The 18,080-nt window shown below is 42.6% G+C and overlaps 1 protein-coding gene across 1 annotated transcript in view; it reads left to right on the top strand.

Annotated features, from left to right (window-relative positions):
* Nucleotides 1-345: 345 nt before the first annotated feature.
* The window catches only part of LRRTM4 (leucine rich repeat transmembrane neuronal 4), a 177,971-nt gene continuing 160,236 nt past the window's right edge, over nucleotides 346-18,080 (top strand). Inside the window, exons 1-2 of the mRNA XM_010207281.2 lie at nucleotides 346-370; nucleotides 2,459-4,005. Coding sequence (XP_010205583.2) covers nucleotides 346-370; nucleotides 2,459-4,005 — 1,572 coding nt within the window. The remainder of the gene's footprint in view (nucleotides 371-2,458; nucleotides 4,006-18,080) is intronic.

The following is an 18,080-nucleotide window of genomic DNA, read 5'->3' as shown; positions in this document are numbered from 1 at the left end:
AATGGCTCTCAGAGCTTAAAGTCCCCTCCCTACCCCCCCTCCCCACGCTCCCCCCCATCCTTCGTCCTGTCTTCCCCACCCCCAGCCCTTTCCCTATCCTTTCCCTTCCTCATCCCCAAAATTCTTGCTTGTCCTCTCTAGGGAACTTTGTGTGGGTTACTGGCATGCACGCTGGATGGAGGTGATGTGAGTGGCAACCGTGCTGTGGCATGAAGATTCTGATGGTTGAAAGAACAGAGACCAGTTTTTAAAAGAGAGGGAGAGAGAGAGAGAGGGGCAAAAAGGAAAGAGGAAAAAAAAAGGGGGAAGAGAAAGAAGAAAACAGCTGGAGAAGGGAAAAAGAGGATGTTTGTTGATGACAAAAGGATGGGTAAGTGAACTTTTCTTGTTTGTTTGCTAGCACAGCTGCAGCTGTATGGTATATTTTTCAGTTGGATTATTAGCTGTTCAAGAAGGGGGGGAAGCAGTGTGAGCAGCAGCAGTGCATTCCTTTGCCAGGTGACTCACTGTACTTGCTATTGTATTTTTAGATCATGTATTCCTTCCCCCCCCCCACCCCACACACACCTTTCCTCCTGCAGTGGTGTTACATGTAATTAATCTGTAGATGCATGCACGGAGCGAAGGGCTGTAGAGAGTCCGTTTGCTGTCTCTACAACCCACCCACACACCTGCACACGGATCACTAAGTCCCTGGCTGCATGAGACACCCTCACACCAAATTTCTCCTGGATTTATATTCATATTTGATGAGCCTGTGGTGCTGTTATTTATTCAGGCTGTCGGAGAGCACCGTTAACACTTTGCAGTATGTAGGAAGCAAAGGGGAGGGAGTGATTTTCATGTATAGGTGGTTTTGGAAAGACTTGTTTGGGATTTGAAAAGATAGCCCTAAATATTGCTGCTAGATTTCCAGCAGTCATTTGCCAGTCTTATTTTTTCAAGTGTGACAGGTTTATTTTCCTCCTTCTTTTCCCTCCCCCCCCCCCCACCACCAACCCCAACCCCCAAGTCTGTAACAGCCAGGACGTATTTCTAGCTGGCTGCTGCTGGTAGACAGGCACCAGCAAAAGATGAGGATTTCAATTAAAAATCTAACCCTTAAAGTGAAAGGCAGAGACACACAGGCAGGGGCATTTCAGATTAGGAATTATTTTGTAGCTTACCCTTAGGTTTAAAATTGGATTAAGTAACTGCTGCACAGGGTTGGGTTTTGTGTGTGTGTGACAAATAAGAAAGTAATTCTTTATCAAGGAGATACAGGCCCTTAAAATGTTTCCTGTTGGAAGGATGCACTTTAATTCTTAGCAAGACTGCAAGTCTGGACAGAGGTACCAATCCTAAAATGATGACAGGCTAAGGAAAGGGTGCCTGTGTATGTTGGATGCTCTGACAATCCCTCCACTCCCTGTCATAATTATTCAGAGGAAAATGGGACTGTCCTCCCATCACAGCCTTGCTGCCATCGGATAAATTTGACATCTCAAATGCAAAAATCTTCGAATCAATAGAGAGAGGGGAGTTGAAACAGAAAAATACCCCTTTAAACTTTGTGTTTTGCTGCTCCTAAGGCAGCATTTGTATGTGTTTGTGTATTTACACAGAGTATATAATGCATATGGAGTGGAATAAGTGCTTAGGGATTCACAGCTGCACCTAGATAACTTTAATCTGTGTAAAGACTAGCATTCATTTTAAAGAAATACATCTTCTGCCATTATCTTGATGCTGGGGTCCCATCCTGGCATTACAGGGTACACTTCTCTATCTACTTCTCTATTTGGTTGAACTTTCTATGCATCTCTTCCTAGATCTGAAGTAAGTAAAAATAACGAGTAAACCCACTCCTAAAACCAAATTGCTTAGTGCAAAAAGTAAAGCTTTTACTTTCTAATTTTGCAAGAGAATCGCGTTTTAAAGATAGCTCAAACTTTATGACAAGTAGATTCCTCACTTTTGGGTGTATTTTTTGGAGGAATTGGACTTGCAGTTGCTTTTATGGAGGAACACGTTTAGCAGCACGTAAATACCAGAAGCTTTGGCTCATTTCCTCTCCAGCACTATGGAGCATTCAGCACAGTGACTTGACAAATATGTTTATTGTTAAAAGCTCAGCATCCAGCGATAAGGATATACCAGCTACATTGAGAGATGATGTTCAGGAGAAAAGCGAATAGAGAACAGGCTCTTGGTCCTTCTCGAGGATCATAAATCACACAAAAGTAATTGAATAACGAGAGTAGTACTGGTGATGGTGCAGGTAGGAGAGATGGCAAGCCAGAAACTGGAAGGAACAGGCATTTACCCAGCAAGAAGTGCAAGACAGGAGGCAAACAGGTTGCCTAAAACCCGCTGCTCCGCTGATGCTTTGTTAGAAATCTCCTTGACCTCAGTAATCTGACGGCGATTCGTTTTAACGGCTTTACAATGCACGTTTGTTTTCTTTTCAATCCTGTAGGTTTCCATGTAATTAAGCAGCTGAGAGGCATGAGTGTGGTGTTAGTGCTGCTTCCTATGGTGCTGCTTGTGACGCTTACGGGGGCTCAGCGAGCTTGCCCCAAGAACTGCAGATGCGATGGCAAGATCGTGTACTGCGAGTCTCACGCGTTCAGAGACATCCCTCAGAACATTTCTGGCGGGTCTCAAGGCTTATCTTTACGGTACAACAGCATTCAGAAGCTGAAATCAAATCAGTTTGCGGGCCTGAATCAGCTCATATGGCTTTATCTTGACCACAATTACATCAGCTCCGTGGATGAGGATGCGTTTCAGGGCATCCGCAGGCTGAAGGAATTAATTCTAAGCTCCAACAAAATCACTCATCTGCACAACAAAACGTTTCACCCCGTCCCCAACCTCCGCAACCTGGACCTGTCTTACAACAAGTTGCAGGTGTTGCAGTCTGAGCAGTTCAAGGGCCTCCGTAAACTCTTGATCTTACATTTGAGGTCGAACTCGCTGAAAACGGTGCCCATCCGAGTGTTCCAAGACTGCAGGAACCTCGACTTCCTGGATTTGGGCTACAACCGCCTGCGGAGCTTATCCCGTAATGCCTTCGCTGGCCTTTTGAAGTTGACAGAGCTTCACTTGGAGCACAACCAGTTTTCTAAGATCAATTTTGCCCACTTTCCACGCCTCTTCAACCTTCGCTCGATTTACTTGCAGTGGAATAGGATCCGGTCTATTAGCCAAGGGTTAACGTGGACTTGGAGTTCTTTGCACAACTTGGATTTATCAGGAAATGACATTACAGGGATAGAGCCTGGGACGTTCCAGTGCCTCCCCAACCTGCAAAAGCTCAACCTGGATTCCAACAAACTCACCAACATCTCTCAGGAGACCATCAATACATGGATCTCGCTCATCTCCATCACTCTGTCTGGAAACATGTGGGAATGTACACGAAGCATTTGCCCTCTGTTTACTTGGCTTAAGAATTTCAAGGGAAATAAAGAAAGCACTATGATATGTGCAGGCCCTAAACACATCCAGGGTGAAAAAGTGAGCGATGCCGTGGAAACATATAATATCTGTGCCGAAATCCCCGTGGTGGTTACTGAAAGATCATACCAGGCACCCAAAACCCCCCAGAGACCTGTCATCATTCCTAAACCTACCGTTTCCAAACTTGAAAGCAATCAGCCGACATCTGTTACTCCTAGTCCTTCGGCAGACCTGCCAACACCTGGAGTGGAACCGGAGTACGAGCACGTTTCCTTTCACAAGATCATCGCCGGGAGCGTGGCTCTCTTTCTGTCCGTGGCCATGATTTTGTTGGTTATCTACGTGTCGTGGAAGCGTTACCCAGCCAGCATGAAACAGCTCCAGCAGCACTCGCTCATGAAGAGGCGCAGGAAAAAGGCCCGAGAGTCTGAAAGGCAAATGAACTCCCCGTTACAGGAGTATTACGTGGACTACAAGCCAACAAACTCTGAGACCATGGATGTATCGGTTAATGGATCTGGGCCCTGCACCTATACCATCTCTGGCTCCAGGGAATGTGAGGTATGAACCATGATCCTCCTAAAACCATTTCAGCTGCTGGGAAGGAGAGGTAAATGTTTGAAGCTCTTGAGGTGTCTCTAAACGCTGGAAAGATGAATGAGCTGGGTTGTTTTTTGCTTTTGGCTTTGCTCGGTATGAAAGGTTACCTCATTAAATAACAACAGCCAGGGAAGTGATGGTGATTGTTTTGAATAATTCAGACTTAGGGAAAAACAGAATAGATTAAACTGAAGTAAATAGCTATGATAAAGGCATCTAGAGTGTTATTCTCCTCCTGTTTGCACCCATTTTATCAGCAGTGGCTACAAGAGAGTCCCATTTGTAACGTATTAGTTGAAATGGGAATTTAAGAACCTTTCCAGTTAGGAAAATAAATATAGAAGCATCTTTACTCCAGACCCCAAGTCAAGTCTTGAAGGGTTTATGGCCTGTTTAAAGATATTGCCCAAGATTTTCTGTATTCTCCGTTTGGCCCAGGAGTAAACCAGGGGACAACAGGACTGCAGCACAACCTTAGAGTCAGACACACACTTGTTTTCCTGGAGAAGCAGGAACATACGAGCTGCCTGACCAGCTTTTCTGAACTTGAGCCTTGCCAAGGCCCATGATGGAACAGTAGTTGGTAGAGGGGCATTCTTGGCTTTGTTTTGATTTCATTGCACTGATCATTGAAGGCTTAGCTTGAGACCACAGCTCTGCTGGAGTTAACAGTTTCATGTGCTCAGGGCTGTGTTACGATTTTGACTCAGCAACACGGGAAATACAAACAGGAAAAGCTCTCGGTGCTTCTTTTGTCTGTTGTCCAGCTTTGGCAAGAAAACACCCTATTTTTTTATGGATATATTGTCAATGACTCTATTAATATGTATGCAAGTAATTTTTCTCTCATGAATGCTGTTGCTTATTTACCTGGTAAGGAGGATTGGAGCAATTACATTTCAGTACTTGTTATTTAATCCTGCACATGATGTGGTATTAGGGGACCGTGGTTGATTTTGCTTCCTTGGCTGTGGACATCCCACCTGAGAGTGCTTAATGTGGCTGTCAACATTTATGCATAGCCATTTATCCAAATTGGGTTTGACAATGGCAGATTTTGACCAATGTCTTTGACAGCCAGGTAGTATGAAAGGTCTGCTAAAGATGAGCAGCGTTGAGCAGGCTGCAGTTCTAGGATGCTGATTTTTTAAGAGGATGTTTTCTCTTTCTGACAACAAGGCATCTGTAAGACGCTTGGTATTTGGCACCTGAAATCCCTAGCTGATTTTGAGCCATGAAGCTAAGAGGAAGAATAAAAGAAGTGCACATTTTGGGGGCTGCTTTCTTTGCATCAGTGTTGTCTTCAAAAAAACAAAAAAGGAAAATCACCTGTCATACCCTTGTCATTTCTACCAGTATCAGGTGAATGAAGCTGTGGGGCTTTTTCTTTTCAGCAGCACAAGTAGAAAGCAAGTGATGCTAACAAAGTTATTTCACTGGCTGTTGCAAGGAACATTAATCTGACCCAAAAGGCCATCTCTTCTTCATACTCGAGTTTAACACCGCTGAAGCTTCATTAGCTTGGATAAAATGCTGTTTAATTTACACCAAAATGAATCTCCACACCGCAACTGAAAGTCCATGTCATGAAACCATAATCTGTAACAGAATTTGGATCGTGGTCGTAGTGTGCAGGATGTAGGGAGTATGTGATGTTGTTTGAGAGAATGGAATTCACATCATTTGGGTTATGGCAGATAAATAAGAAGCTGAAGAGTCCCACCAGGTCTAGTAACAAAAGGTCGATGGGAAAGAATTTCTTCGTGTTGGTGCCAGTGGTTACACAGAGGATTAAACACAAGGGGACTCCAGCTCACCTGCTTTCCAGGTGCTATTGCAGTAGCAGAACAGCTTTTATCCTGCTTCTCTATTCAGGTTCGTTTAAACTGATGCACAACTTTGCAGAGCTGAAGCTCTTCGTGGTGTTGTCCATGGGATTCTTGACTGTGGTATAAATCAGTAAGACTGTACTGAATGTGGTAACAGAGTCCCAGGCTGTGACTGGTAGCAAGTACACTCTGTATCAGCATAGTGATTTAGTGTGCTTTGGCTATTAGTACAGGAGACTTGAGGAGGCAGAAAACAGCAGATCACTGAAGGCACATGTAGCAACCATAAGCCCCCACTGAAATACTATCTTCAGCTTGGATTTAACATTCTTCGTCTCCATAGCTACAAGGTTCCGCTTGTAAAAGGATAGACAGGCACTGTACAGTACTTAAAAATGGTAAGGAAAAAACCCCTTGTAGTGTCTCCAGCAGTGGAAAAGGTTTTCTGTTTGTGGGAAAAGCCAAGAAAAATGGAACATCTCATTGTTTACTCATTTACCCAGGTGTAAATACTTGTGGGAGAACAGTTGTTTTGTACAACAGACACATAACTCAGGCCTGTCCTGTCAGTCCAACTTCTTCACTCACTGTGCTCAGGCTGAGGTTTCTCCCCACAAAAGGACAGCTTAGAGAGGAGAAGAGAGTCTGGTTATCAAAATGAAGACAGACAGGCTTTCAGAATTCATTGCTTATGAGGTTTGACTTTATGCTTTTACTTGTTTTAGTGATGTTTTTCACGTCTGCCACCACCTGCATGCAGCTGAGGTGCCCAAACATCAAATGTCCTTCAGGAAAGGAAAAATGGCTTAGTTCCATTTTAACCTGAGAAAGATGCCTGAGCACTCTCTCTCTAGTTGATTGGGTGATGATGAATGGTTTCTGAGGCCACGTGAGCCTACCTACTGTATTCACACTGATGATTTTGTTTTTAGAAGCATCCAGCTCATCTCACCCATAAACCACTTGTTTCCATGGGAGAACTGGGCTCAGAATAACACACTGTGGTGTTTATGCAGGTTCTTTTTCACAATGGCTGCACACGTGAGCAAGACCCGTGTTGGTTGTTGTTTTAAGCTCAGTGGGATTTCTAAGCCCACAACAAGGCAACATTGGGTGTATGAACACTGCCTTGTCCTCACACTGGGAGTAGGAGAGCTGCAGGTACAGTTTGTAGGGCTGCTTTCTCACTGCTTTATGAGTTATTTCCTACACTACAGCGAAAGAGGCAAAGTTAGGCAGCTGTAAGTGGGAGCAACTCTCTTGGCATCACTGGGCTTATAATCACTGACACCTGGCCTATGGCATTCTATTTAGTCTATTGGCAAGGGTTTCTAAAATAACTGGATGCTTATGATTTTGGCTCTCACCATCCAGTTAGCAGACTGCTGCTATCTCATTTTGGTATTTGCTTTGCTTTGTGCATGTGCATCTTATTCCCTCTCTCTTTCATATTTATTTGTACATTTGCTGAAGATCTGGGAGCCATAAAAAGCAATTTCATAAACCAAGCTGTAATATTATGTATTTCATATGTATCACACACAAAATATCAGTAAATAGCACACTATGAATGTATATGGGGAGAAGGAACATTGCTACAGAAATGTTGCCTTCTCTCTACTGGAAGGTTGTTCATCTCCCATGCCTCACACTGGCAGTGACAAAACAAACAGCCACCAACCAAACAAGTGAACATCTTTCCTGTGTTAGCTGAGCACAGTTGATGTGTAGCCCTTTGAGAGACAATTGACATAGACATTGTGAGGTTACTTTTTACACTTTCTCTTCTCAATATCTAACCATACCCCAGTGCTTGACATCAATCCCACCTCTTCACCTGTAAGGACATCTTCTCTGCTGTGATGCTCCTGTGTTTTCCATTGGAGTGAAAACCAGGGCAGTTGTCACTTGTATTCATACATGCTAAATCAGTCACATGAAATTATGTTCACTTTGAATCCTGCGTCCTCCTCTCTTGCCAGTGGGAAGAAATAGATTGATAAAGGAATGCAACATATGCAGACTTGGTGGGCTGCTGTTGACCTTCTCCTTTTGAGCCTAATTTAAAAGGAAATGTTGACACATCTCTGTGGTTTATTATTTATTTATTAAACACCCTCACTGTGTTGTTTTGAACGAGATGCAAAGCAGCAAAAACATCCCAGACACTGTTTAGTCCCAGGTTCCAGTTCTGCAGGGGCTTTCATGGTTCTGTAACTCATTTTTGGAAGGGCTGCCCAGGGGTTAAATGTGAGCTTGTGGCATATTGAGACCTCGTGAGAGAAACCACTCCATGATTTGGCAGATGTCTATATTTTTGTAGGAACGGTGATTGTGTTTGGTTTGGTTGTCAGCCTTCTGTTTTTAGAAAGAGCACTCAACAAGGACTTCATGGCAGAGATGTGGGTTCATTGGAGCTCAGGGGAATGCAAAAAGTGATACCACAGGTAGTGCATTACAGAGAGAAGAATGAGGGAGGTAGTGAGTGAGGAGTGGTGGATGCAGTGATTGATAATCAAATACCCTGCTGTCATCATCTCAGGGCCAAAGCAGTGTGGTTGTCTTTCTGTTGACTATTTTGGCACCTGGTAGGATGGGCCTTGTTAATTTAGCTTTCCCATATGCTCCTGTGCTATGGCACTTTCTCTGCCTCTCTGTTATTATAGATGGACCTTAAACTCCTGCTTGAGTTGTGAATCAAGGATGAATCAACCTAATGAAACTCCGTCCTAAGCTCTGTGTTTGTGTTGGGAGAGTAAGCAAAGGCTAAGCTGATAGTGCTTTTCCTCACTGCAAGTATATCTGAAAGAAATATGTCAGAAGTGGCTCAGAGGTGAAATCTTTCAGGCATTGGGCCAGTGAAAGGGTTGAGGAGAAGGTAAATTTTAGAAATGCCTTCAGGATTAGGACTAAAGGTAGAATTGCTTGTTTGTTACCATTCAGAGCTTTGTTACTGCAAGTATAATGTCAGTGTACAGAAAGTTGTGCAATGGAAGTAAAAGTGATGCACAGGGGCAAATTTTCCTGGGCTCAGCTCTTGTAAAGTGTGAGACTTCCCAAAGATATCACCCAAATGAGCGGCTGTATTTCCAGCAGGACTCAGCCAGCTGCGCATCAGCAGCAATTGAGACACTGCTTGTAAACTTGAAAAGGGAGTTGCAGGAGGATGATGAGCACTTCTGAAAGTCTTACTCCATCCTGATTCAGGTGCCTGGGTGAGAGACTAACTTGTCTGAAATGTGGTCTGGCAGTACAGGTGCTGCTGAGACCCTGAAAGCAATGTGCTCTGAGATACCGAAGATTAATCAGAGGCAAAGAAAGAAGCTGAACCCACATCTCCCAGGTTTTTACTCAGGCTTGGAACTTTCCTAACCATATTTTAGACATTCCATTTGCTCTACTGTAAGTCTCATCCAGAGGATGACAGTTAATTGACAGCACTCTGAAATGGCACTTGAGGACTCATGGTCTTGAAGGAAGGGTAATGGATGGACCATCACCCTCGCTGCCTTCTCATCACCTCTATATTTGCTGCCCCTCGTTTTGCCAGTTTCTAGATGCCTCATGGTTTGAGCTGTGCACAGCGAGGACTGTTCAAAAAGGAGAGGATGCTGCATTGTGAAAGCTTTGTACAAGAGGAGAAAATACTTGTATTCTTATTCTAATCCTTGCTCAGGCCCTGTGAAGGTTTCCTGCGTCGCTGGAATTGTGACACAGATGCAGTTTGCCCTCTCCATCTCCCTTTCTTTTCTCTCATCCCTTCCTCTGCTTTTGCTCAAACTCTGTGATATGCTGCCAGTATTTTAAGGAGAAAAAGATCGATCTTAGTCCATTATGTAGCTCGTGCTAGGAGGGAGACACTAATAGAAATAGGAAGAAATCTGTTGATTTTATTAATTTGTTGGGTTTTTTTCTTTTACAAACACATGAAAAATACCCAAACCCACCAAAGCCAAACAAACCAAAACCACCCCACACTCTGACAGGGACAAACAATTTTATTAGTATCCTGCTGCCAGAAATATTCCTCAAACTCCATAATAATAAAGGTGACCTGATTCTTACTGTTAAGCCTGTTACCTAAACTACACAGGCACAGAGCTATGTGAGCTGGGCTGGGTGCTGGAAATAGCCAGAGCTGTGTACGTGCTGGTTTACTCTGCCTCTTGACAGTGATGCTCCCAAGCACACACTTCTTTTGGCAGACCATCTGCCTCTGGTTCAAGAGACCTAAACATTTTGAAGCCTTTGGGACGACAGTTCAGGTCTCAACTGGGTGGGTGCCTTATTTCCACTGAGATGCTCAACCTGCTGCACTCAGGAGTTCACACATTATTCCTGTGTGAGCTGCATGGATCACAGACGTGTGCAACCCTCTCTCAAGGCCATCCATGGTGTAAACATTTTGACCTGAAAAATCCCTGTGATTTGTGTTCATAGCACTACTAACATGCTGGTATCTGGTCATTTCAAGCCAGGTATTTTAGGACTAAACACAGATGGGCTGCAGCAGTAAACATTTTTGACACTAATCAGCTTTTATCACATCTGCCTGTTGTGCAGCCAAATAAGCTTAGATTGGCTGTAGATCTCTCCATCTACACAAAAAAGATGGCTGGATCAATGCTGAGGGGGTTTCCTGGGAGGAGTTGTCTCTGTTCCTAGCTGTAAAATTCCAGCTTTGTAAGAAGCCAGAGTATGTGGCAGAAGAACAGTGTGAGGGGGTGTTACTTTGGGTGACTATTGGCTTCTTGGCCAAGTGAATTTGTTTTCTCTTTGCCTTTTTAAGTCAAGGAAAAACCTCTTCCTGGTAGATTTATCAGTCATGCTGTTGTCATGGGCACTCGAGTGGGAATTGTTCCACTTTGCAAGAATGGGGAAGGCAAGAATGGCCAGAAAAATGCTGCTTCTCTATAATCTCTCACCAACTGAGGTGTATTCCAGCTCCAACAAAATCCCTGTTGTTCTTTCTTAGTTCAATGATAGATTGATACATGCAAGACATTCTTTGCATGATTATTTTTGTGGTTCTTTAGATTCATTTCAATATAACTGGTTAGAATATGAGAAGTTCATGGATGCCAACAAGCCAGAGAGTCTTTCCTGAAGCTTTGTGGTCCAAGGCTACGTCTCTGTCAGCAGATAACTTCCTACAGAAGGTGACAGGACTTTGTGGGGATGCTTGAACTTCTCTTCTTTGTTTTCTATCCTTTGAGTGGCAAAAAAAGAGAGCAAGGACATTTTTGCATAGTGTTTTCTTATCTGAAGTTCTCAAAAGTCATCAAATAGTAACATTATCCTGATTTTTACTTCCTCTGCCCTGTACATCACGATCTTATGCAACAGCTCTTTGCTATGAAGGTTCCATTTTTCCCTTGCTCTTTCCCTGTCACCACATGATTCCATTTCCCCTGATACACACAAAAAAAAGAGAAGTGATGCTTCTGATTGTAACCTATGAGGAAAGCTGGCGTCATGGGTTGGTTTATGATCAAAGGTGGGCTACATTTGTCTGCTTGTGCAGTTATTTTCTTTATGTGAAGACCTAAATGAGGAAGGCCAACCTTAGTCTTGATTTGAGATTGAATTTTCTAAGTTCTTTTGTCATCTAAAAGTATGTCATTTTTCTCCCTGTCTGAACATTTCAACTGCACTGCACAAGTGTCGCATCAGGAGCAAAATGAGACGGTTAAGTCACTTTGTACCGAATGTATTGTGGGAACGTGGCACGTCCTTCATCACAACAGGCAGAGCTCAGTAATTATGGAGTGTGCAAAGATCTTTTGATACACTCAGCGTTGGGTGTGTGCACAGTGGTTCCAACTGCATACTGATGTAAGTACACATTGTACTAAAAGCAATCTCAGCATCCTTTTTTTTTTGACAGACAATGAAAGAACCAGTTTTAAAGCAGGAGGTTCATTATGTTTTTTTTCTGTATAAAGTCTGATCAAGACTTTCTCTTTCTTTGAGCTTTTCCTGTATGTTACTTGCATTTTAATCTAATCAATCTTGTGCAGGGAGAAAAGGCCATCCCATGTTCTGGGATGGCACTGTCGACAGGTTAAAACTCACTCCTGATGTCAGGCTAAAGAAAGACCTATTTGACACTGAACACAAGCTCCCAGGGAAAGCCAGTCTCACTCTTAGTGCCCTGAACTCTCATACACCCCAATTCAATCTTTTCCCTGACTTTTTCAATGCATAGATTGTCTTTGACTTGAGTTGTGTGCTTTTCCTCATTTTCAAACTCAGTTCTCATTAAAAATCAGCTTCCCCTCCTGTGCGATGGCCTCTGAAACCCCAGATGATTCTTCACTGCTCTCATCTTTCACCAACACATCCATTTGGATTATCTTTGTGCCATGATGGATGCTTTAAAGGGAACCAACAAGGCCATCAAATTCTTGCCCTGGCTCAACTAGCATTTGTTAATGTCCTAAATCATCTTGGGCCTGAAATGTGCTACTTCTTAAATTTAGAACGATGTGATTGCCTGAAGCTTATCCATGTGTTAATTAAATCATCATAATTGTGGTTTCTTGAGACTGACAGGTTATAAATAGTTTTTCTTTCCCCCTCCTGCAGTAATTTGGTATGAATGACAGGCAAAACAGCTATTGTTTAAACTGTACATCTGACACCATCGTTCCCATTCAGACTCTCTTTCTCTGCTATGATTTGATTGTCCCGAAATAATCGACAGTGTCACTCTTAAAGGCTAGTTAATTACCATGCACTTCTCACATGATGTGAAATTATTTTTCTGGGACATCATGATCCATTTAATTTAACAGAGTGTGTATCGAGGAAGACTGAAGGTCAGGGCAGATGTTCAGTGTCTGTGTTTACACACGCCAACACAAACACACGTCAGAGCACACAGAAGAAGTCCTAAGACTAATAAATATTAGCAATAGTTTTAGTTCCATCTGTAATGTCATGTGTCATCTAAGATTTTGTCAAAATAGAAGGCTCAATGTTCTTAACACAGTTTTCCTCTGCTGCTCCTATGTGGTAGGCCTTCACCTGGGAGGGTGTGTAATTGCTGTACTGTAATTGGCAAGAGGCAGAAGCACATAATAAGATTGCACATTGTTTGGAAACAAACTCTGGTTACAGTTCTTCTCATTCTTAATAATGAGAAGGAAAAAAGGTTACAAACACTCAAGTTGGCCAAGAATTTGCACAAACCTCTCTACTGGACTCTTGGTCTTCCCTAGCTTCAAAGCAGCTCAGTCCCCCGTGTGTGAGAAGAGGCAGAGATGATGTTAGTGTGAACATCCTCAGGCTTGCATGATGCATAATCTCATCAGGCAATTATGCATTGCTCCCCTTTAATGTGGGTCTGCACCCTGTTTACAGCTCTAATTTTTGGAAGAACCTTAAGGCCAGCTCTTAGTCTGTTACTCTGGATCCTTCTTACTCTTGCAGCCATACAAGGAAAACGTACCGCTTCACGTGAACTCTTGAATGCAGAGATGCCTCATGCTGACTGGCATCACTCAGCTAAAAAGATTCAAGAATATATAGGGGAGAGATGGGAGGATGCCCTTCCTCCTTGTGATTTGGAAAGCAAGATGATTCACCAGTCAGCTGTGGCTGCAGGCCACATCAGATGCAGGAACCGTTCGGAACTCTGCTGTTGATTTATTGTGCGAGCTGGGAGAGATTGTTTCATTGCAAACTGTCACACTTCAAAAGGGGGAAAAGGAAAGCAAGGTCACGCTGACTTTCATTAGAATTTCAGCATTGAAACCAACCCTTAAATCTTTGAAAATTTCTCCTGTCTTCTTGTAGTCTTTGCCCTCCCATCTACTTACACCAGGGGCAGCTGGGGGGGATTGCCTTTCACTCGCTTCCTACATGGTGGCTAACAGAATAGGGTTGGGCTTTAGCTACTACTTTAGCTTGAAAGAAAAAGGTATTGTATGGAGCCTTAAGGGACTCCTACTGAGTCTGTTTTGTTCCTAGCATAAAAGCCAGTTTGAAGTGGTCTGCTTTGTCTTGGTGTGGCATTAGCACATGCCTATTTTGTTCTTTTAAACTGTATATACTATATTCAGATGCAACAGAGACTTACTTACAGCTACTCAGGTGCTCCCTTGTCCCTGTAGTTTTCTACAGCACAGTGAAATTGCATGATTTTAATGTAAATTTCTGATCCATTTCTTTCCCCAGCATTATAATTTTCTTTCCCAGAACCTCTAAATCACATGTTAGGCTTCTGGTTAAAAAACCACATCAATGTCACTGGCAAAGTGAAATGGGGAAATGAAGGCAGCTTGTGCTTTTTTTGCAGTTGGAAACACAAATTGTACAAATCAAAAAAGGAAACAACCCACTGGCCATTCTGAATTATCAGGAACTTCTATTTGAAAACAAAAGCTATGGGTATTTTCTTTACTGTTTTTTCTTGATTGAATATATTAAGAGTCCCAGTGTGCACAAAGCTTCGGCAATCTGAGGAATTTATTAACCTTCTTCTATTTATGATTAGCTCCCCCAATTTATTCTATTAGCTTTTGACAACAAGGTCTAGACTCCTTTGCTTTCCTGTAATAGACAAAGGTCTAGAATTAACATTGCTTCAGTGAGGTTGTCCACATAGGTTGGAAGGAAACGGTGGGTGTAGCATTTCATATTTCACTACCTCTAATGTCTGGTGAAGACTGGAGGGGAATGTTTTACCCTGATGTATGTGAAATGTTGAAGTGGAGAGGAGTCAACCCTTTGCTTTACCACCTTGTACATCAGGGGCTGCACGACTTCACCAAGCTACACTGGTTGTAAAGCCAATAGTTTATTTTGACTAGAAGGTGCCTCCAGAGAGTCGCCTGAGGACTAAGAGAGAAAACTCCACTTCTCTGATAATTTGTTCCAAAGGTTAATAACCTTCACAGTGAGAAATAGCTCATCCAGCTGTTAAAATCATTCCTTTCTCCACAATGACATTAAGCTAATCTGAGGGGACGACGTGGCTGCTGTTTAACGTGTGGCTGAGGATATCTGTGGATGTTATTCAAAGCAGTTACAAACAAAATCCCAGCAAATCATGTTGAGGCTTGCACACTGCAATAGCCCCACTCTCAGCTTTCAAGGAAATGACATTTTAATTGAGTCATTACAGGAAAATATATATTTATCCAAACTGCTGAAGTGGGCAGTTTTCAGCTCATCTCTCCTCCTCCTGTTTCCATCATCCTACTTGTGCCTGGGTTTCCAGCTAACTCATGGTTCTGCCTTGCTCTGGGTTGAAGTTCTCCACAGGCCTTTCATGCAGGGACTTCACAGTTCCTACATGCCCAGACTTGGAGGAGAACAACAAAGATGTCTCAAGAGATAGATTGAGGCCTGTGACCAGTACCACATTTCTTTCAGTAGAACATTGATCTCAAGGTAATGGCATTAGAAGTGCTGGTGGTTTATCATGTTGAGAAATAAGAGTTAAGACACGTTGCTAGAACACTGTAATGTAAGTTGGTATTAATTTGCAAGTCACCAAAGGACTTTTATGTGCAAAAGTCACTGTTTGTGGGAAAAAAGAAGGTCAATATTACATTACTGTATTGTATCAGTGCTGTGAATTAAGAAAGTTGTTCTTCCTTAATCCACTGCAGTTTAACAAGTTTTTATACATCTGCTGTCCAACTCTTCAGGGCCTTTTTAACTTGCTTGTTTTAAAAGAGTCTGGAGAAAAGGCTCTTGCACCCCCTCCAAATGTGGTGGGTTGTATGGACATGGTTTTGTTAATAGTGGACTCCTACAGTGGGATGTGGTTGGTGCTCTGTTCACCTAGCTAAGTACCCATAGAAAACAGGCTCTTGAGCAGGTGTTATTCTAGACTCAAGAGCTTCTGTAAATACAGCATTTTGGTAATTGAGCTGAGTTTAAAAAAAAATGAAGGCATTTGTCAAAGATCCCAAGTCTGTCTTGTTCTGCAGAATTAACAAATGTTCCAGTTATAGGTAATTAATTAAAAAGCATTGATGAGTTCAGGAATTGTACCAGCTTTATTTCTTCCGTTAATTTGTCAGGATAAACTGCTGAAGAAGGATTCAAAGTTGATGTCAGAAGAGCGTGGTAATTTACAGAACACTAATTGTAGCTAGCACAGCTCTCGATTACTTCCTCAGTCAAGAATAACTGAAATGCCATACAGGATCAAGCTCCATTTAAAACCATCTTGTGGTACTTCTGAGCTCCTTCTGTTGCCAGATCTTTCTCCCTGTCTGAATTCATCACATTCCCTCTATAAAGCAACCATCTCAGCGTTGTCTAAACTATATCTTAGCTACTGGGTGATACTTCTCAATGGTGTCATTCTGTATTGATTTGCAAAGTCAGATTTGGCACTCAGCTTACTTAGGTGTCTTAATCAATTTTGTTGATTACAGTTGCTATAATCTGCATAGGATTTGGGGTTCATTCCTTTGTTAACTATTCCTCTACCTGTGAAGAGCTACCCTCTCTGAGAGGGTTGTCAGCCCCTGTCCCAAGCTGCCCAGGGAGGTGGGGGAGTCCCCAGCCCTGGAGGGATCCTGAGGGCCAGGGGTCAGTGGTGGGCTTGACAGGGTGACTGGAGGGCTGGGACTCCAGCAGCTTCCAGGGCTTTGCCAACTGAATCGATTCTATGATTTGTGAGGGTGTAAATGCAGATCTGGGGCAGCTTCATATGTTCAGAACAAACAAAAATGTTTTTCAAAAGGATTTTTGTCCTCTTACCAGCTTTTCTTTCCAAAGTCAAAGCTCTTGTAGAATGTTGTTGTAGGAAACGATTTTGGTGGTATTTGAACAAACCTTTAATGTGATGTGCACAACTGATTTCTCCCCATTGCAGAGCACTGAGGAACAGAGGGAATGAGTGACATGAGGACAAGTTTTAAAGCACGTTCCATTTAAGAACTGAAATCAGTGGGTTTCCTGCCTACTTCTCCAGCCTCTAAACCATGTTTCTTAGTAGCATAATAGCCGTAATGTTTAAGTTTTGTTGAGTGCTTTTATCAAGGACGTGAAGTTAAATTAGCACATGAATATGTCCTTTCACTGATATACTTGAAATGACGCTGCTAAATTCCTGTTCAGTTACATCAAGGCCTCTTTGCCAACAAATACTCTGAAAAAAAAGAGAATAAAACCAAAGGAAAACATGTTTCAACTGAAAAATCCCCCCAGACCATTAACTCTTTCCCTTGTGATCTGGTTTTTACTGGTTTCACATCTTTTGGTTATTAGTTTGCATGTTTAAAAGGTATATAGATGAGGTGCTGAGGCCATGGCTCAGCAGTGAGCTTGGCAGTGTGAGGTTGGTCTTTGGATTTGATCTTAAAGGTCTCTTCCTACCAAAAGGACTCAGTGATTCTGTACATCTCCACTGGGTGGGCAAATAAGTAAGGTGTGGGTTAGCCATGCTTCCAACTTCACACAGCAATTGCTGTGTGTAGGTTTTGCAAGAGCTTTAAAAAGCACTAGTTAATCATTGATGAACTTTAAAATGGGATAAGCACATAAATGAGAGGTCACATGTGATTTCTGATAATTTCTTACAGCGTGTATTAATTATTTACTAATTCTCAATAAGTTATTTACAAATGCACAGCAGATCTGAAACACACTCAAATGAGCTGTAGTCAGAAAGCAAATAAAACCCACAGAAAACTCATGTCTGCTTCACAGAAGGAGCCACTCAGTGATTCAGGGAAGCTAGATTGAAACATTCAGTGAACAAAACACAGTTTATTTCTGTTTATTTGATGTTAGGATTAAAAGTGGAGATTCAAAAGTCTCGGGGACCCATCAGTTTTGCACTTACCAGCCTGGAAAGTGGCATTTACAAAAGCTGGCTCTTTCCTAGAGGTGTCATTTTAGATATTCTACGTCATTCAGGGCTTTCTAAACACAGCAGCTGTGTGGTTTGGATTAGCTTGTGGTAGTCAAGCTCACATCCTCACCCTTTAGCATGGAAACAGCAACGTCTTGCTCTAGCTCATGAGGTTATGTTGCTTTGGGGCACTTCAGCACCAAGGAGACTTCGTTCACAGTGAAGGTTCCAAGTCATTGAGGATGAGACAGATGGGAAGGAGAACTCAGGCTGTCCACAGACTTATACTAATGCAAAGAGTACTGAAGCAGATGGAAGATGGAGGTGATCTTGGAAACATTGGCCTACATGCTTCCATACTACACTCTGCTTAAACCCATGATGGA

The sequence above is a fragment of the Colius striatus genome, chromosome 27, assembly GCF_028858725.1.
Source record: "Colius striatus isolate bColStr4 chromosome 27, bColStr4.1.hap1, whole genome shotgun sequence".
Classification (NCBI taxonomy): domain Eukaryota; kingdom Metazoa; phylum Chordata; class Aves; order Coliiformes; family Coliidae; genus Colius; species Colius striatus.
Note: the sequence above shows the minus strand (reverse complement) of the source record. Positions and strands in the feature narration are given on the sequence as shown.